General features: G+C 36.2%; 1 protein-coding gene across 1 annotated transcript; it reads left to right on the top strand.

Annotated features, from left to right (window-relative positions):
- The first annotated feature begins 18,053 nt into the window (after positions 1–18,053).
- LOC145100638 (cell number regulator 13-like) lies at positions 18,054–19,538 on the top strand. The gene is made up of 4 exons (XM_079037830.1): positions 18,054–18,213; positions 18,365–18,527; positions 18,728–19,142; positions 19,244–19,538. The coding sequence occupies exons 3-4, from the start codon at positions 18,771–18,773 to the stop codon at positions 19,412–19,414; spliced, it is 543 nt and encodes a 180-aa protein (XP_078893956.1). The 5' UTR covers positions 18,054–18,213; positions 18,365–18,527; positions 18,728–18,770; the 3' UTR covers positions 19,415–19,538.
- Positions 19,539–22,087: the final 2,549 nt, after the last annotated feature.

The following is a 22,087-nucleotide window of genomic DNA, read 5'->3' as shown; positions in this document are numbered from 1 at the left end:
GTTGATGATTCCGGAATGTAATCATCCTAAGGGGGAGATAATTGTAACGCCCGTAGATCCGGGCTAGTCAATTTAGAGATAATAGGGGTCGAAAATGACTTTTCGACAAAATATTATTTAGAAAAAATAATCTTAACCAAGTTGTAGAATATGTCTCAAGGGTTCAGTACATATAAAGAGCGCCGAAATCCGAGTTATAACGAAGAAGTTATGACCCGTCGAAGTTTCGCGACGGAACCGGCACGACACCGGGAAGACGTAAATAGTGAATTTATGATAGAGCGACTTTTAGCCTTAGTAATCTAAATGAAATTCGTAGAATATGTTAATCTGAGAGCGTCCATAAAAAGAACACCGAAATCTGATTTCGTATGAGGAAGTTATGATTTTTCGAAGTTTCGGCTTAGCGGTGTACAGCCCAAAGTTCGAGTATTAAATCGAGCGATTTTAGCCGACACAACCTAAACGAGAATCGAAGATCTCGTTATTAGTAGTGTAATGATAGAAGACAGACGAAAATGGACATCGGATGAAGAAGTTATGAGATTTTAACGGACCAATCCAGTCCTGGCCTGTTAAAAATATAACTTTGAAAATAAAGTCAAAATTAGCCTACGGAGTCTAAACGAAAGTTGTAGAGTACGTCTCCACCTACACGTGGATATAAATAACGTCAAAAACGGAGTTCGTATGAACGAGTTAAAAATTATAATAGCATATTTACGTATTAAAATAAAGTATAAATCATATATACGTACACATATATAAACATATGTATATATCAATACAAAGGTATCGACGATGCGGTCATTATAAGACTAATGTTGAGTTCTTTTGACATTAGGTTAGTACAAATATCGTTAAATCTATTTAAAATAGTATTATGAAGGGGTGTTTAGTCGTTTATATAACTATAAGGTCATTAAGTAATTATGGAGGGTAGTTTTGTAAATTCAATTACTATAAATAAGAGGCTTGCGCTCTCATATTTCTTGCACCATTCTCTTGATTCAAGAGTCTTTCTCTTCTTATCCCCCGAGTATTTCGGTCCCTCGTGATTCGACTTCTCTTTCTGTAGTTTTAGTATAGTAAAGTGAGCGCCGAAGCGTTGCACGAATCTTTCTGAGAAAGATACAGCGACGAAGTTCTGCCCCTGCAGAGCCCGACTCCTAGATAAAACCCCCTTGTAAGTAAGTTATGCTTACCGTATTTTAATATAGCTTATATTTAAAATTAGTATTGTTATTATGAACTTATAATAAATATTTGAGCTATTATTGTATTAGTGTCGTTATAATATCTTTTTAACTACTTGCGATACGGGGAATCTGGTTTAAAGGGCCGCATAGGGTTGTTGGATTTCAGAAGTGCTATATGCCAAAATGGTCCTGCCGGTGTTTTATGTCTAGCCCCTGTCTGTACATAGTGGTTGGAAAGTATTGTTTAAACGCTTATATAGTAGTAATAATAATAATAAGACTAATAATTAGTCACGGTAAATATTAGACTAAAATCTAGTGGTAATAATAGTAGGTTTCGTCGAAGGAAATTATTTTAAAATAAACGAAGCGTTGTCCGAGTACCGAGTCACCACCTTCTGAGGTGAGTGCATAGTTACTTTCATCTTACACATAGATATGAAGTATTTATATAAATTACATGCTATGTGTGCATTTTATCTGAGTACTTGTTGTCTATGCTGGATGAACGATTTTATACATGTTTTAAATTATTTAAACTGTATATGTATTTTATATCTACGATAATATGTTAGGTAAAAAATGGGTAGATGTAATAGATGGAATATGAGTTTGATGATGAGTCGAGAGGTGTTATAGACCACGAGGTAAGGGTGAGAGGTGGACGATGTGAGAAGCCTTTTCCCAAACGATGGCCCCGTCATTTAGCAGAGTATGGATGACAACCACGGACTATTCTAGACAATCCAGTGGAACACTAGCGGGATCGCAACATGTAGGTGTTGTGAACGAGGTGTTCACCCGGTGTACTCTAAACCTTAGCGACCATGAATAATTGGTGCCTAAACCTTGGCGATCATGCAGACTTGATGCCTAAACCCTGGCGACTATGTATACTTAGTGCCCGTTGTGTAAACCTTGGCGATCATCCATACTTGATGCCTAACCCCTGGCGACTATGCAGACTTAGTGCCTATTGTGTAAACCGTGGCAATGATGGACTTCGTGCCGATTCCTTAGGATGATCCTTAGGAATAAATGAACGAGGAATAGTTGATTCTTAGGGTAGATCCTTAAGAATAAAGAAGATAATGGGGATGCGTAATTGGGTTGATTGCTTAATTGTTTAAACATAATAATTATATTATTGTGGGTTGAAAACCCTATGTACTCACCAGGTTTCCCAACCTGACCCACTCAGTTTATTTATATCACAGGTGTTGTTATGAAGTCACATTACACTGAGAGATGAAAGAGATGTAGATCACTAGTGTAAATAAATGTAAGTTCTGTTTATGCTTATGTTCCTGTATTAACGATGACATCCCAATGTTTTAAAATAAATAAAAAATATCTTTCTTCGGAAATGCTTTGATAACGTAATTATCATGTTTTTCTGGGGACAAATTCCACAACATTTTTATTAAAAGAGGTACTCTGATTTTTATAAAGCATAAACAAAAACGGTCTTTTCTGGCCGAGAAAATGGGGATGTCACAACGCATCCTTCAGAAGGTACATCGATATTAGTAAATTGAGTAAGCTCCCTATCAAAAATCGATACCCACTCCCTCACACTGATGATCTATTTGACCAACTCCTTGAAGCTAGTTACTTCTCTAAAATAGATCTAAGAACCGGTTATCATCAACTTCGAGTCCGAGAAGATGACATTCCAAAAACTGCCTTCCGAACTCATCGCGACCATTTCCAATTCATTGTGATACCCTTCGGTCTAATGAATACTCCCACGGTATTCATGGACCCTACGAATCGAGTTATCCCAACCATTCCTAGTCAACTTTTTCATGATTTTCATCAATAACATACTTGTCTGCTCACGAAGCAAGAACAAAAATCTGTCAACACCTATGACCGACCTTGAAAGTATAAAAGCCGGAGAATATCACAAAGAAAGCGCTACATGGATGGAGAAAACTCTTGGAGTCGAAGGACGAACCTTATTATTATAAGAGTTGAGTTGGGCGTTATCTGGGTGATCATCGATAGGTTAACCCAATCTGCCCATTTTCCCGCTAATACAGAAATCGAACAAGACGAAAAGATTAGCTTGGATCTATATCAAGGAGATCGTGAGACTCCATGAAATATTGGTATCTACTATCTCGGATCGAGATAACAGAATTTCTTCAAGACTTTGACAGTCACTTCAGAGGGCTATGGGAACATAGCTAGATATAAGTGTTGCTTGCCACCTTCACACCCATAGCCAAAGCGAACGGACCATTCAACCACTCAAAGTTATGCTCCGAGCCTGAGTGTTTGAATTCAGAAAGTCATGGGATACCTGGTTGCCCTTGATTGAATTCTCATGCCATAACAGTTATCGCACGAGCATCAGGGATGCTCCTTTCGAGACTCTTATTGCCGTAAATGCAGATTACTCTTCAGTACACTCACGGGACCAGAAACCATTCGCGAAATGACAGAGAAGATAATCCAAATCAAAACTAGACTTCAAGCATCACAAGACAGACGGAAGAGTTATGATGGCAAATGACGAAAACCTCTGGAATTCCAAGTCGGAGGCCGGGTACTATCGAAATTCTTTCCCTAGAAAGGAATGATTTGCTTTAGGAAACAGGAAAACTGAACCCACGATACATTGGACCGTTCGAGATTCTTGCCCGGATTGGTCCAATGGCTAATAGGCTGTAGCTACCTGCCGAACTCAGCAACGTACACCCTGTGTTCAGCGCCTCGAATCTGAAAAAGTGCCTATTAAGAAGAACTCTTATCATTCCCTTAGAAGAGATCGATATAAACGAGAATCTCCTATTCGTTGAAGAACCAGTCGAGGTAATGGATAGGGAAGTAAAGCGTACAAAACAAAGCTGCCTTCCGATTGTGAAGGTTCAATGGAACGCCAGGCGTGGATCGGAATACACATCTGAACGCGAAGGCCAGATGAAGCAGAAGTACCCTTACCTATTCTCTTATTCATGATCCTATCTTTCAAAAGAATTTCGAGATGAAATTCCCTCTAACGGGGGGATGATGTCACAACTAGCATTTTGCTATGGAAATCTATCCCCATGTAACCATCATCCATTGGAAAAGCTTATATTCTATTCTCGTTCAAATACATCTCATATGTTCAAATAAGGATTGGTAACCTTAGAAATCTCGGTTCAAGATTTTTATGGACTAGGATTTCCTTATTAGGCCTAATGGGCCAATAAGCTTCCAACATGACTATTTTGATCTTAGAACTCTTAAATGGGCTCTAATTGGACCCACTCCCACTTATTTTAACACTTTAGACCATATTGGGCCTAGAATAAAATAAAATACCCTAAATGGACCCATATACATGAAACATAATATTTTGGGCCTTAATGGGTCACAACCAACTTAATTTAGCCCTATTAGGTCATAAAAATTACACCTTGATTTAATTGGGCCAAGCATCATCTAAATTATCTATAATGTGGGATAAAAGGCAAAAAGCCCAAAAATTTCTTCTCTTTTCTCCTCTCTCTCGGCCCAAATTACAAACCCAAGAAGAAGGGTTGACTTGGCTTGCCACATCATTTTTATTTGTGGGATAACTAGGTATTATACTTCAAACATCCATGCTACTCTCATATTTCCATGTAACCTCACTTCTCTCTCTTCTTCTCCCTCTTCTTTTTCCTTTCGGCCGAGAGTCTCCCAAACATACACATTTCACAACAAAATTCTCTCTAAATCACTCAAGAATCATCCACTCCTCTTCATCCAAAAATCTCGAAAATTTGGCTTGAAGTCTAAGGATTTTCATCAAGAAACACATCATCTAAGGTAAGTTGATACTAAATCCATGATCTAGCAACTTCATTTCATCAAAAATCTCTTCTAAATCTATTCCAACTTGTGATCTTGCACCTTAGAAGCATCTAAGTTCGAGATCCTCCAATGAAGCTTACTAGGATCGAAACTTCCTCATTTTCTCTCTTCAAAAACAAAACTACAACTCAAGGTGAGCTTCATACCCCTCTCTTTTCAGTTTTCATATGTTTTATGGGGGAGAATACAAGAAAATGTGTAGAACTATGTGTATGTGTATGCTATGTGTGATTTTATGCATGTATGTGTGTGATTTTATGTGTTTTTGTGACAAATATGTAACCAAAAGGGGTGTTAATTCGAGATCTATGACATGAGAAAGGAAACAAACATAATCTAAGTTATTTTACACTAAAAAAGTCAAGAAAAATAGCTTATAAGGTTATGAGGAACATATTCTAACATAAAACCCATTTTTGGGCTTAAATTGTCAAAAATACAAAACTTGGGTTAAAAACTGTCAATTCACGGTTTCTTAAGGGTCAAAAGAGTCGAAAAAGTTTCTATAATCATTTTTCTAAATATTAGAATTTTCAAAGGACTTGAAATGCAAAAATTTAGCTTAATGGGCTAAATATGGGCTTTTCGGCCCAATAAGCCCATAATTGCGAAATTTTGAAGTTTTAAGGGGCTGAATTGTAACATTCTGCAAAACAGGGGATAAGAAGTGTAATAAAACTATTTCAAAGGTCAAAAATGCTTTTCAATTCCAAAAAGGATAAAAAATGTAAACTTTTTAGATTTTGGGCCAAAATTGTAAAAGTTGTGAAAAATGGGGTTTTAACCGAGAAATACCATTCTGGAAGGGCTAAAGCTGTTAACAAAATAAATTTTGGGTTAAAACTGTCTTTTCAACAAGTTTATGATACAAAAGTGTCAAGAAAATGTTTTAAGGACTAAAAATGAAATTCTTTTTTATAAAGGACTAAAAGTGTTATTTTTATAAAATAAAGGTAGTGAAAAGGTCAAATTCTACTTTTAAACAAATTAATTCATAAGACAAAATACAAGATCCACGACTACCGACAAAACGGAAAACGAATACACATTCAACACCAAATATCGTTATAATCAAGTGCGAGTTGGACCATCATGTCTCTCGCATCCACGACAGCCTAAGGTACTTATGATAGTAGTGGGACATAATGCTCCCCTTCTCTTTGTTCACTAAGGCTTACGAGAAATCAAAGTAGACAAAAATTAGGACGATATACAATGTGGATTAATCAATATTCATTCGTTAAGACAATACAAAAATCAGTAATCACGAATACATTTCAATATCAGAAAACATCGGGTTTTTTGGGGAATTCAATACTACACGGTCGAAATCTTATAACCATAATACAAAATACCCTTCATATATATATATATATATATATATATATATATATATATATATATGTGTGTGTGTGTGTGTGTGTGTGTGTGTGTGTTTTTGAAATCATTCATGCATCAACTTATGGATCTCACACTTTGATAAACAAAAGTCTTTTCAGAAAATATCGGATTTTCTGGGTTTTACAAACTACACAAACCATTTTATCACAACATTGCTTATGAACTCACCAACATTTCATATGTTGACGTTTTTCCAAAATAACTTGTATTCTCAGGTAACAGGTAAGCGGAAGAGTGATATGAAGTAATGTTAGATGTTATGTTGTTAAAAGCACTAAAAACTATTTTGGTTTATTGGGCACTTAATTTTAATATTTATGGACGATTCGACTGATTTTTCCTATTTTATTGTATTATAATAATCATGAAACATATAATATTCACATAATTCTTCTTTATTAAATCAAATAGGTTACAATTGTTGACCATAACTATTACTTTGGTTAAGATTATTTATCCTAGATAATAAAAAATACCATTTTTAACGGTTATTATTGACAAGCGCGAGTCTACGGGTGTTACAACTATCAGTAGTCCCAGTGAGCTAACTGATGGGTTTTGAGCATTCTAACACTCATATGGTGTACAGTCAACCCAATAAACCTTGGATCTATGTTTAACTATGATACATGCAATTTTGATTTTCCAAGGTTCATAACCTATCTAGCATACATGGGAAACTTTTAAACATGAAAGCTAATAACAAATAAATACCTTTTGTTGTTGGAATACCTTTGAGAACCTTGTGAGCCTAGCACCCAAAATATGATGCCTCAAAGGCTTCACACAACACCAAGTACACTTGGAATAACTTAAAGAGAAATGCAACACACTTAGAAATCGGCTATGCCCTCTTGTTCTTCACTAGTGGCCACTTTTGGTAGCTAACACATCCATTTTATAGTGTGTCACGAGTAGGGTTACACCATGTAAACCCTAAATGACATGAATTTTCATTTCTTGGATCCATGGGTTCAAATCCACCATGGAGCATCTCATGGGTTTTAGCCCAACTCAATACACCATGGACTACAAGCCCACTATTAAAGAAATGGATGATTACACAATTAGCCCATATATTTAATTAGACTTCTTTTGATCACAAAATTAATTCTAAATTAATTCTTGATCAATACTAACTAAATAATATTATTAATATATCATAACCTATAATATATTAATAAACCATAAGTGTCATTTCTCTCATTTTAGTCTACCCAAGCGCATGATGCCATGCAAACCAAATGGACCATGCCATACCCGGTCAAGTATATACAAGAAATAGTTATGGACTTAGACACCTTATCCAACAGTCTCCCACTTGGATAAGTCTAATAATTATTACTGCAAGTATGACTTCAGGAACTGATTAACAATCGTAGCTCTTTCAAGGTCTCTCGGAACTGAGATAATGATGTTTTTCCATTTAATATACGTGATCATAAAATCCTCTGCTCTCATGATATCAGTCGGACAAATACTTGGAACAATGTCGTACTTATTGTCCAGCAGTTTGTTTCCCGATTCCAATTCGTTTGACATAGAACTTAATTGAATACATCAATTTAGTTCTGACCGGGCCCGATACATAGGTCAAAACAAAATCATCGAGGGGCCCAGATATTGCTTCTAATCCAAGAAGGAATAGATAAACTTCGAGTCATATGCTTGTTCTACTACTTGTTGAATTATACACAAAGGCACATTTTATAACATCGAGTTACCAATGTGTTTCCGTACAATCAATGTACAACCAACTCATAGTCAGCAACTTATATCTCTAGCTTTGAAGACTTATATGATATTACCGTCTCACGATCACTCAAGATAAATTCCATGAAATGATACAAGTGAGCGTGGGTTGAATCCAATACTCAATGAGCACTCATGCGTGTCGTAGCAACTCTTGCTATGTCTAACTACTTAGACATCTACAAGCCAACTTCATGACAGTCTTCATTCATATCTACTTCCAACATATGACCAACTGTGGATATTTTGAGTAAAGTAATTATTCTGGAAGTCAAAACATGAAAAGCTGAAACTATAGTAAATAATTGACAAAAATAGCAACACTTTACTCATAAATAAACAAAAACTTTTATTCATCATCAAATGTCGATTACATTTTACAAGTTTCAGAAATACGTATCTAATCTATAAGACTAATATCATCCTTTAGCCTGATGCGCATCGCATGCTGTAAATGCTTAACCCTAGTCAGTCCCTTCATGAAGGGATCTTCTGGGTTCTCATCTGATGATACCCTCTTTGCCACGAGGATTCCTTCTTCTATTCGATGTTTGATAAAATGGTATTTTCTATTGGCGTGTCTGGATCTCCCTTGATCACTTGGTTCCTTCACTAAGGCAACTGCACTTTCACTATCACAGAAAATTTCCATCAGCTCCTTTATAGCTGGTACAACTCCAAGGTCTCCAACGAAGTTCTTTAGCCATATAGCCTCCTTTGCTACTTCACTCGCTGCTATGTACTATAACTCACAAGTTGAATCAGCTATCGTCTCCTGCTTGGAACTTTTCCAAGTAATTGCTCCTCCATTCAAGATAAAGACCCAGCCTGACTGACAACGGAAATTATCCCTATCAGTCTGGAAGCTAGCATCACTATACTCAACCACTCTCAAGTCATCACTCCCACAAAAGGCAAGCACCCAATCCTTAGTCCTACGAAGATACTTGAGAATGTTCTTTACGGCAGTCCAGTGAGCCTTGCTAGGGTTCCCCAGATATCTGCTGACCATGCTCAAAGCAAAAGCTACATCAGAACGAGTACAAGTCATAGCATACATGATCGAGCTTACAACGGAATCATACGATACTCGACTCATTTCAGCTATCTCAGCCTTTGTACTCGGACTCTGAGTCTTACTCAGCTTGGCGTTACTCTGGATCGGTAAATCTCCTTTCTTGGAGTCCTGCATGCTGAACCTATTCAGCATCTTATCCAAGTAAGTACTCTGACTAAGTCCAATTAGTCTTTTACTCCTTTCTCTTAATATCCTTATCCCTAGGATATAGGCAGCTTCTCCAAGGTCCTTCATAGCAAAGCACTTCCCAAGCCAGGACTTCACCTCCCGCAAGGTTGGGATGTCATTTCCTATGAGTATTATGTCATCCACGTACAATACCAAAAAGCTAACTATGCTCCCACTAGCTCTGACATATACGCAGGACTCATCTTTGCTTCTCGAGAAACCAAACTATTTGACCTTTTCATCGAAACAAAGATTCCAGCTACGAGATGCTTGTTTCAATCCATAAATGGATTTCTCAAGCTTGCATACTCTATTTGGGTACTCCGCATTGACAAAACCCTCTGGCTGACTCATGTAAACATCCTCAGCCAACTTTCCATTAATGAAAGCGGTTTTGACATCCATTTTCCATATTTCGTAATCATGAAATGCAGAAATCATTAGCATGACCCTAATAGATTTTATCTTCTCTACTGGTGAGAAGGTTTCATCATAATCAATACCATGAGTCTGAGTAAAACCCTTCGCAACTAGTCACGCCTTATAAGCATGCACTTTACCATCCATGTCGGTCTTCTTCTTGAAGATCCACTTGCACCTGACTGTCTTACGGCCGGGTACATTTTCAACCAAGTTCCAAACTTGATTGTCATACATGGACTGTATCTCGCTGTCCATAGCCTCCTTCCATTTAGTAGACTCCGGGCCTGCCATGGCTTTCTTAAAGCTGTTAGGTTCATCCAAATTTACCAGTGTACTATCACTGATAAATGTATCACCTTCCGCAGTAATATGGAAACCATAGTAATGCTCATGTGCATTCCTAACCCTCGTGGAACACCTCAGAGGTACAGACTCATTAACCGGATCAACAGGAGTTTCCTCCTCATGTTGATTGCTAGGATTTAAGGTTCCTTCATCACTTGACTCTTGAATTTCTTCAAGGTCAATTTGCCTCCCACTGTTTCCTTGGCTTATGAACTCTCTCTCTCTCTCTCTCTCTCTCTCTCTCTCTCTCTCTCTCTCTCTCTCGAAAGACCCCTCTTCTTGCCACAAAGACCATATTCTCATTGGGTTTGTAGAAGAGGTAACCAAAAGATTTATGTGGGTAGCCTATGAAAATACACCTCTCACTTCGAGGTTTGAGCTTATCTTGAGTCTCGCGTCTCACGAAAGTCTTGCAACCCCAAATCTTGATGTGGTCCAAATTGGGAACTTTCCCAGTCCATATCTCATGAGGTGTTTTGGTCACCTTCTTTGTAGGGACTAGATTAAGGATATGGGCGGCAGTGTCTAAGGCATACCCCCAAAAAGAGATTGGTAGCGAAGCTCGACTCATCATGGAGCGAACCATGTCCAACAAGGTCCGATTACGCCTCTCAGCCACACCATTCAACTGTGGTGTCCTGGGAGGTGTCAATTGTGAGACAATCCCACACCCATTAAGATAGTCGAGGAACTCTATACTAAGATACTCACCACCTCGATCGGATCGAAGCATCTTAATGTTCCTGCCCAATTGATTTTCTAGTTCCTGTTTAAACTCTTTAAACTTTTGAAAAGTCTCTGACTTATGCTTGATTAAGTATACATAACCATATCTACTAAAATCATCAGTAAAAGTCACATAGTAGCAATCAACATCCCTTGTGGCGGTTTTGAAGGGTCCACATACATCAGTATGTATAAGGTCCAACAAACACTCACCCCTTGCACAAGTACCAGTGAAGGGTGATTTTGTCATTTTTCTAAGAAAACAAGACTCACAACTATCATTTGAATTTAGGTCTAATGACTCCAAGACTCCATCCTTTTGGAGTTGTCCTATGTGTTTCTTGCTTACATGACCAAGACAACAATGCCATAATAATGGTTTCTCCAAGATAGTAGAAGAATCAATACACAATACATTATTTCCTAGGTTATCTACAACCGACACAGTTTCATACACACCATCACAAGGTAATGCTTTAAAATAAAGGACATTATTAAAGAAAGCATTTATACTACCATATTCATTATCAAAAGAAAAGGTAAACCCTTGTTTGTACAAAGCATGAAAGGAAATAATATTTCTCGCCATTTCAGATGAGTAAACACATTTATTCAAATCTAACTTTAACCCACTACTTAGCAACAAAGTATAAACTCCAATCTTGGTAACAGGTGAAGCCTTCCTATTCCCTATGATTAGGTTTATCTTCCTATGCTCTACATCCTCACTTCTTCTTACGCCCTGCAAATCAGAACATATGTGAATACCACAACATATATCAAGGACCCAAGAGTTAGAATATGGTGAGTTATTAGACAATATATTGTATATACCTACATGGGATGGTTTTACTCTCCCATTCTTGACATCTTGCAAGTATTTTGGGCAGTTTCACTTCCAGTGCCCCTTATTTTGGCAATAGAAGCATTTAGCCTCTTTGGGGTTGGTAGAAGGAGTGATAGAACCACTTTTGGTTCCAGATGAGGAGCCTTCAAGAGACTTTCCCTTGGTACCCTTCGAAGGGGTCTTCCTATTTTTCCCTTTGTCTTGCCTGATAGCCAAAACAGAGGTAGCTGTAGGAGTAGGACTAGAAGTAACAACCGACTTACCTTAAGACCACTTTCTGCAATCTTCAAAAGTCCCTGAAGTTTTCTGAGAGTAACTTCCTCCTTGTTCATGTGGTATGTAATTATAAATTGGTCATAACAAGAAGGTAAGTAGTTCAAAATGATGTCAATTGCCAACTCCTCAGGGAAGTTAACATTCAGTTTCAGCAAATGATCCACATACCTTTGCATATTTTGCATGTGGCCCGTGATGGGTTCACCATCCTTCATTCGGGTTGTGATCATGGAGGAGATTATTTCATACCGCTTTTGACGAGCACTTTGATGGTACCTTTCCATCAAATCCTGGTGCATCTTAAAAGGGTAATAGTCCTCATAGGACTTTTGGATCTCGGATGACATTGTGGCCATCATAATGCATGCCACTTTAGTGGCATCTCTCTCATGTGTCCTGAATTCAGCGATCTCCTCAAGAGTAGCAGTAGACTCAACGATTTCCTTAAGCTCCTTATCGAGGACATATTCCTTGTCCTCATAACGAGTGACCATCCTGATGTTATGGATCCAATCCATAAAGTTTGTGCCATCTAAGATGAATCTCCCGCAAAGATTCATGAGAGAGAAGGAGCCTGTAGGGTTAGAGCCTGAAGCATTGTTGTTGGAAGACACCTGAAAGAAGAAAACAAGTTTAGATTAGACATATAGATTCCTTAATAAAACACCCAAATGTAATATTAAGTCTAGGATCCAACACAACATATTATAACTTAAAAGAGGGATGTCGTAATCTAAGTCATAACATATTTGAAGGTAGGTGAATGACGATTCACCAATTTCCACCATGAAAACGAAATAAATAATTAGGTTTTGAAATTCCTAGGTTCTTTTGAGATTCATTGAACTTTTTAATCGCATGTTTCAATCTCGAATGTGCCCTTCAAATTTTGTGACTGGGATGCCAAGGATCACAAAACAAGGTGTGAATAACCATGTAAATTCACTTGGTACCCTTAATATTATCACCTAATCAATGTGCTGGTTACCCACACGTGCTCCACCGATCTATGATAAACATTAAGTCACCCTTTGTTATCCTTACTAGTCAAAGTTAGTGTGTCGGTTACCACACACGCTCCACCAACGACTTGGTAAGGTACAAAGTGTGAATTTCATGGGTTAGCACCATATTCACATTTTCCTAAAGTAACTAAGATTGGGAATTATAAAATATTTAGTTACTTTATAATAATCATGATACTTTTAATGACAATTAAATTCATTGTCCTACCCATTCAGCTAACGACCCTCCACCGATCAAGGAAGCGGTGGGTGAGAGTGGACACCCATTAAGCTGCCATTTTATAGGCAACAACCTTATACCCCCTTATAGACCAGATTCGTGAATGAGGCCTACTAATGGTAAAACGACTTGATATTATACATATATATATAATTATTAACCATTAATGTTATAATAGTATAAGGGTTGAATTTTAACTTTTAAAACTCTAAGGGTTTGGAATTAAAGTATTCTTAAATATGAAACTTTACAAATTCCAAAACTTGAGGGTAAGCTTTGAAACTATTCAAAACTCTTCATTTCATAACTTATGAGTTAATAGTTCATAAAAGTGAAGACTCTTCATTTTTATGTAACTTATGTGTTTTAAATGGACATTAAAAGAAAGTGACTCTTGGTTATCCATAACTTGAGGACAAGTTATGGATCCCATTAAACACATAATTGATCAAGAATTAATCATTAAAAAATTTAGAAAATAATTCCTATGATCTAACAATAACTCATAAGAACATGAACATGCATATCAAAACTTCAAGAATTATATGAACACATATAAACATGGAATTTTGATATTAGCCAATGTAAATGGATTAGCATAACCATTACACCATCTAAAACAAGTTTTATAACACCAAAACAGTTTAGGGTAATGTTTCTAGTCCATTTCCAGCAGCAAAGCTCCAAAACCTGCTCACTGGATGACAAACTCGTCGAGTTCATCAAGGAACTCATCGAGTTCAGGAAATAACACATGAACTCGGCGAGTTTTTGGCCAGAACTCGTCGAGTTTTCTTGTCTGGGCAGTTTTTGGCTTTTGAAAAACAAGTTTGCATCAAGTATCAAGTAAACAAGCCTAGGCTCTGATACCACTGATGGGTTTTGAGCATTCTAACACTCCTATGGTGTACATGCAACCCTATAAACCTTGGATCTATGTTTAACTATGATACATGAAAATTTGATTTTCCAAGGTTCATAACCTATCTAGCATACATGGGAAACTTTTAAACATGAAAGCTAATAACTAATAAATACCTTTTGTTGCTGGAATACCTTTGAGAACCTTGTGAGCCTAGCACCCCAAATGTGATGCCTCAAAGGCTTCACACAGCACCAAGTACACTTGGAATAACTTGAAGAGAAATGCAAGACACTTAGAAATCGGCTATGCCCTCTTGTTTTTCACTAGTGGCCGATTTTTGTAGCTAACACATCCATTTTATAGTGTGTCACAAGTAGGGTTACACCATGTAAACCCTAAATGACATGACTTTTAATTTCTTGGATCCATGGGTTCAAATCTACCATGGAGCATCTCATGGGTTTTAGCCCAACTCAATACACCATGGACTACAAGCCCACTATTAAAGAAATGGATGATTACACAATTAGCCCATATGTTTACTTAGTCTTCTTTTGATCACAAAATTAATTCTAAATTAATTCCTTATCAATACTAACTAAATAATATTATTAATATAACATAACCCATAATATATTAATAAACCATAAGTGTCCTTTCTCTTATTTTAGTCTACCCAAGTGCATGATGCCATGCAACCCAAATGGACCATGCCATATCGGGTCAAGTATATACCAAAAATAGTTATGGACTTAAACACCTTATCCAACACTAACAGCACGCCCGATGGGTTATCAGCAACCCTGGTTGGCTATCAACAGCCTCAGTCACATATAATTATCATAACATAACATAACAGCTAGACCCAGCTGGTTATCATAAATACAACTATCCTACCATACAGGTAAGAGTAAGTGAGGAGACTCACCTGATACTAACGAAACAGAAACCTAGCACCCAAACTGCCAGATCTAGACTCTGCCTAGTCAACAACATAATTAACCATGATTAATAATTAAGGTCAAACCTCACTTGCAAGTCCAAATCCCACAGCAAAACCTTCTAAGCGCAAAAGGACCATTTTACCCTTCCCATGGTCCAAAAACCCTAAAATTTGACCAAGGGTCAAAGTCAACACTCCGCGCATACGCTGAGCGTACTACTCTATACACTAGGCATACAACTAAGTCATCATGCATCAAGGAGGATCTGGCTACACTGCGCGCACCACGAGTACGCCCGGCGTACTCCATCAGTCTCCAAATCCATTAATTTGGTGTCTTAATCCTTTGAGACAACCAACCCAATTGCATATCTGACTAACATAAGACCTCTTAATCCATACAGTTATGGGCTTTAAGCCATTGCATGGCTAGGAAAGGCTCAAACCATCACTTTATCCATTCTAACCAACTTTACTCATGCATCGACCAAATGGGAAGATCAAGCAAGCATTTTTATAAATTCAAATGTCCTAATATGCATGAAAGGACAACTTAAACCCTCTGGAGAGTCCGAATCTCAAAAAGGTCCAAACTTGGGGACTTTTAGCTCGTAAATCTTAAACCAAAGAGAACTAGAAGAACACTTGCCAAGGTATAAGCTTTATACCTGAAAATGATGCACACAGGTGGGAAGTTTCTGGATCTTCAAGCTTGCTAGCACATTCTTCTTGTTCTCTAAGCTCTTTCTTCAACTACAAGAGCCAAGAACACTTAAAACTTGCAATAAAACACACACAAGCCACTCACACGAGATTAGGGTTTATGGGAGGGTTGGAGGCTGATAAGGATAGCCAGAAATGAAGCCATAATGTTCCTTAAATAGGTGAAACCCTTAAAATTAAGGCTTTTACACCTGAGCTAGTACACCCAATGTACCATATGTACACCTAATGGACTAGCTGGCTCTCCGCGATCATGCAAGCTGCATGAGTACCCTAACCGTACTCATATGTACGTCCCGCGTACAACCCTTTTTTGCTAACTTTTTCTATTAGGGACTAAATGTGACACTTTTGATGAAGATTCAAAGAATGATAAAATGTACCTTATTTCGGGATGTTACATAAACTGTAAGAACACAATGAACATGGTGATTTGAGTGCTAAAAATATTATATTACCAAGAGTTATTATAAAATGATATTGCTAATAACATATGATCTTATAGGGTCACACCTTATAGCATGTTACCACTAATTGATTGTTAACAAATATATTAACACTTGTATTTAACTGGAAAATCATTATTTTATTGAAATAGTATTTACCAATATATTCAGAATTATTGTTTGTACAAAATAATAATAAAAGAGTACAAAAACTAGCTTAATATTATATAGTATGTATATTAATGTTGTATACAACTTTTTGGGCACTTAGAGCAACCATTTAGTTATCTTTCAACTAGTTAGTTATGGGTTAAGTAAAAAACATTTGATTTTTGTATTTTTTTTCTACATATGGCCGAATTTTTATAGTCTTGGAGAGTAGATTGCCTTTTGACTTGTTTAATACTTAATATGATTAAAGGTATTGCTAGTTGGAGTGTTGAATTGTTTATTACTCCTCTCATTCTTGTAAGAAAGCCTTAATCTTTCACTTTATTGTCTTGACTTTACTACACATTGGATGGTATATAAGAAGGGCTTGACAAGTGAAAGTGGTTAACCTTTTTTTGCTCACTTCTTCTTGTTCTTTTGCTTCCATAAGTTCGAAAGCGTCATGACTCTCCCATTTCCGCCTTGTCTTGTATTTTTATGCTAGATTGAAGGTTCTAAGTGTTGTTTCTCTTTAAGCATATTTTGGAATATGTCTTAAAGCTTAAGAACAACTTAATACAAGTGAAAGACTAGCATCTAATGGTGGTTCAACTCTTGCTTGGTGGATACGTTATAGAGAACATCTCTTTTGGAGTTTCACGCCATACTTCATCAACTTTCAATATCCTATGAGAATCAAAGTCTTCAAAGTTTGTAACGGTACTTATATGGTTGTTTTAATATTACTAAGTTCTTGCAAAATGATCATTGGTGGGTTAAAATTATATTAGTTTATTCAAACAATAATGTTTCCTTTGCTAAACTCGTAGTTTTGACTATTTATTTCAGACTATATTTGAATAACGTAGGGCGGCGATTCATCTTCGTCAATGTCACACAAATTGTCGGTCGAAGATATTAGTGACGACACACGCTTTAGCGACAACACCAAGCGTGTCCGGCCTGATGTCACCGTTAAAGCCCGCATCACCGTTAAAGGTGACTTTTCTTGTTATGAACTACAAATTGTAATTATCTGTATTTCTCTCTAAAAACTAAGTCGCATAAGATTTACTATTAGTAAACTTGAATTATTGGTACTTTGGATGAAATGTAATAGTTTATGTAAGACTTTTGGCAAACATGAATTTAATGTAATTGTTTTTTCGTAAACTATCCATAAGAATTGGGTTTTTTTTTTCAACATAAAAAAAATTAATAAATATGGCGACTTTTGTTATTTTAGAATAAATTCATATAATATTTGTGCTTTAAAAAAAGTCTTGCTACTTTGGAAACAAATAGGGTGACTAATTAGACACCTGGTATTATTTCATGGCTTTAAAACTTGCATCATACTACAATTCTAGTTTGGGAACATATTAGATCACATAGACACTTTGTGTTGTTTTGATATTTGAAGGTGCATTTGGAAACTATTGAGAACCTGATTGAGCTCAGTTAAAGATAGAAGGACCAAAAGCGTATTTGTCTTGTTGTACAGCGCTCAGGATACTTGAAGATGCGTATTTGTCTTGTACAATACGCCAAAATACTCTATATATAGAAAAGAATGCACAGTGTGGTCGTCATAACTACCACTCACTCTCTCTCTCTCTCTCTCTCTCTCTCTCTCTCTCTCTCTCTCTCTCTCTCTCTCTCTCTTCTAAATATTTTTCTTTGGGTTTTTCTCCTATTTAGAACTTGGATTAGGGTTACGTTTTAGTGTTCATTAGCCATATATTAAGAGTTGAAGCAACCTTTGCTAGTTCATCATGTAAGTTTCATCGTTTTGTCAAAATTTTGTGCTAGGTATAAGTAATCAAACGTTTTGTGCTTCAATGTCATTGAAGAGATTTTATATTTAGTTTGTTTGTTATTTGTGGTTCTTGGCTTACATTAACGTTCTGTGTGTTTAACGCTTTCAGTTGGATACGTTTCTTGAAGGATATCTACGTTCTTGGGTTGAATCTTGATACCAGAAGTGCAATTGTTGAGAAAATATAAGTGATTTTGGAGTCGAAGCATACACTCATCTGTGAAATTTGACACCCTCATTAGGAATTTGATAAGAACTGCTCTCCATATAAGGTATTAACTATTAACATGCAACATTTGCTTTATTGGTTCATGTATTTAAGTTTATGAGTTTCTTTTCTTTTAGGTTCAAATTAGTGGCGAATCTGCTGATTTTGTTTAACGTACTTTAGAGATTTATGTTTATAGCTAGGATTTTGATTTTAAGGATAACCCCCTTTCATATATGATGTAATGAATTCCTGTTTTCACAGAGAATCTTCCAAGGTGCTGCAACGAATTGCTAAGACTACGGATATGGCACATTTAGCCGGAATGGACGCAATTACTCTAACAAAACTGATTCTAGATGCACATACCAGAGCTGCGGAGCATTCAGACGCATGCAAAGATCTTTTCAGACGTGTGAAATTTGTTGGAAATCTGCTTGTTGAGCTAAGAGTACGTGATCTCAATGTTTCGGCAATAAGAAAACCTTTGGTGGACTTAGAGGAGGCCCTCCGCAGGACATATCTCCTTGTAGCTAAAAACCAAGAACACAATTATGCCTATAAATTTGCCTTGGGGTGGAAAATTAACAGAAATTTTAAAAAAGCCCTCAAAGAAATTGACACGATTATTAGTATCATAACACTGATTTTTTTTGTAGACTATAACCGGCCACCTCAGGTACTGTTTCTTGGTTCTGACATTTACCTTAATTTTGTTAAGTGTTTTTTTTTTGGGATATGTTTATGATTATAAATTTATAATTTGTTTGTTTATTATAGATCACCAATTCCACAGACAAAGAGATAACATTACAAGAAGGTTATTGTGGGGATAAAGTTGATGATGGAGAAGTGAATCAGAACGTGTCAGGCGATGATTTCGAAAGTCCAGTTGACGATGGAGAATTGAATTGTAACGTGTCAGAAGAAGATGTACGAGAAAGGCGCTAAAGCGACCATATTCCTACTGATTTTCATGGACACTTTGTTGGAGTTTTAGATACATACTATCTCAAGGATTATAGAGGCTACCAATAAATTGTTCTTGGGTGATTTCATATTATATTAGCGGGTACACCACTATGTGTGAAAACTTAGTGCATAAAGGAGAATTCCGTATATATTTTTCTTATAAATCAAAAAATTATATTTATACAATCTAATTTCAAAATATCAAATTTATCTTTGATAAACTTTTATAATATTCTAATTTTTTGAAATATTAATATTTTTGTTTTAATTATGTCATGATGTCTAGTTAGACATCCCTGCTAGTCTTGAAACATTTTCGAAGTAAAATATTTAAAATTTATTAGAAATTCTTTGATTTTTAAAAATTTCTTTACAAAGCATAATACTATTTTGAAGTTTGATCTAATTGTGGGATGTGACATCATACATAGTCTTTTCTTTGCCTTCAGTTTCATGTACACATTTAACAACATATCTTTGTACCAATAATTTGGTTACTCTCAAGTTCAACGATCCAAAATACTTGCAATATTCATTGGCATTGTGTTAACCACTACAATATTAACCCAATAGAGCTGCATATTATTCAACATACCTTATAAATAACATATCTTGAAAATCATTTTCAAGGGTTCTTGTTCGTCCATGATATGGACACCTTGTTTCTAACACCAAATCCACATTGTTCAACGCACCTTATTTCAATCAATTTATTTGATTAAGTTAGCACTTGATTTTAAGTCAACACACCTTCTTCCGAGTAGGTCTTGGGCTTCTTTATTCAATCTTCCTAGAAGGTTCATGAACTCTTTTATCCAATCTTTCTAGATGAGTCATAGACTCTGATAAAACTTTCCCACTTCTCCGTATGGGTCTGTCATGGTCATTACATATACAAATACAACCACTTCCCCAACTGGGTCTGTGGTCATTACATATACATGTACAACTAACATATAAAATGTGTTAGTGTAACTGATGACCTTATTAGTCTTTATTCAATTACGTAGATCGAGTAACGGGCAGGCATAACAACCACGTATCAACATATAATACTATACTAGTTACTTACTGTCATATCATAGCAGCAACTATATTCTTCATTAATATTATTAATACGAATTAGCTATGAAATAAAGATTGGCCAGTTAACACAGTCAGGAGGCAGGACCATTTTGGCATATAGTTTTTCTGAATCTAACGACCAGACCAACGTTTTTATCCTAGGCACCACTCTCGTAACTAGCTCAATTATAACCAAAATTAATGAATAATCTTATACTAACGATGTTAATAACAACGACAATGTATATTCTCTATATCAAGTTACAGTTTAGCATAAGAACGGGTAACGTACAAGTTTAACTCGAAATGTTGCGAACGTAAGCTCCACTAATCTCCTTCTTGTAATGAATCCTTCCAATGCTTCAAGCATTTTACTAACGATATATGAGAGAAAAATAACCAATCAATAGGAAGAGAGTTTGAGAGAGAGATTAAAAGAGAAAGATTGACAAACAGTGAAGAATAAACAGCTTAACCCTCTTATTTATAGGTAGGAAATTCGATCGACGTGTCACACCTAGACAAGCAACACATCACATCCCTGCATCGGAGCCAGTCCTATCGTTCGTATTAAATATTGTCTGGGATAAGTGGATTGTTGGACCCATTTTGATCAGCTGATGTGTAAAATAGTAAGAACATGAAGTTAAACTGTTATGAAAATGATGAACAAAGGGAGATGAGTAATCTGCTTATCAATAGAGAGAGATTAGCATGACAATACAACAAGTGTAAGAACTCCAGTGGTGGGAGATTTTTCCCTCCCTACTCAATATAAATAGACAAAGACTACATTTTAATGAACTCAAATAAATGACTACTCGCCCTTTATTGATATGGAGAGAAGTACCATCTAGAAAATAAAAGGGTATATAACAACCTAACTATCACTCAACATTGTAGATCATTTTTGTGCTCCAACAGTCTTCCCCTAAAGGCTTAGAAATTGTGAGGGATAAAAATCCAGTGTGTACAGGCTAAAATACATTATATATGAAAAGTAGGTTCAATGTTGAAGGCTTAAATATCTTCGACTTCAAGAAGTCTGAGAAAATCATAAAGCACCCATAAAATCATCAATAGAACCTGCTTAAAGTATGAAACATCCTATGTCGAGTCTGGATGATAAATAATATAATATCCGGGACAAATCTAGTAAAGCCATAAATTTTACTAGTAATTATAAAAAATAAGTACCACATCACATCACTAAATGAGATCATCATATTCAAAAGTCTCAAAAATCCAAACATACTACTGGTGTGAATAATTAATAATCAGGATTCAGGGCAAATTTAGTGAGGCCAAAAATTTGATTAGCGATGACTAAAAGTCAATGCTACATCCATCACTAAATAAAATCATCATCTTTAGAAGTATCAAAAAACCAAACATAGAAAACATGTAAAAGTCAGATCTGGATGCTTATAACATTCTCCCCTATTTTTGATCAAGAATGCAATCAAGATTAGGAATAAACAAGTAAGAGAATCTGGTATATAAGGAGCTTTGCATGCTCCCTCTAAATCTGAGAAGGTTCTCGATAAACAAGACAAAAAGTATATTAATATTTCCAATATTGAGTCC

The sequence above is a fragment of the Lactuca serriola genome, chromosome 4 (genome assembly GCF_051521515.1).
Source record: "Lactuca serriola cultivar US96UC23 chromosome 4, Lser_US96UC23_V15, whole genome shotgun sequence".
Classification (NCBI taxonomy): domain Eukaryota; kingdom Viridiplantae; phylum Streptophyta; class Magnoliopsida; order Asterales; family Asteraceae; genus Lactuca; species Lactuca serriola.
Note: the sequence above shows the minus strand (reverse complement) of the source record. Positions and strands in the feature narration are given on the sequence as shown.

Coding starts and splice junctions, on each gene's coding strand:
- LOC145100638 (XM_079037830.1), top strand. CDS start 18,771: ATGGCACATTTAGCCGGAATGGACGCAATTACTCTAACAAAACTGATT. Junction 19,143..19,243: donor ACTATAACCGGCCACCTCAG/GTACTGTTTCTT, acceptor TGTTTATTATAG/ATCACCAATTCCACAGACAA.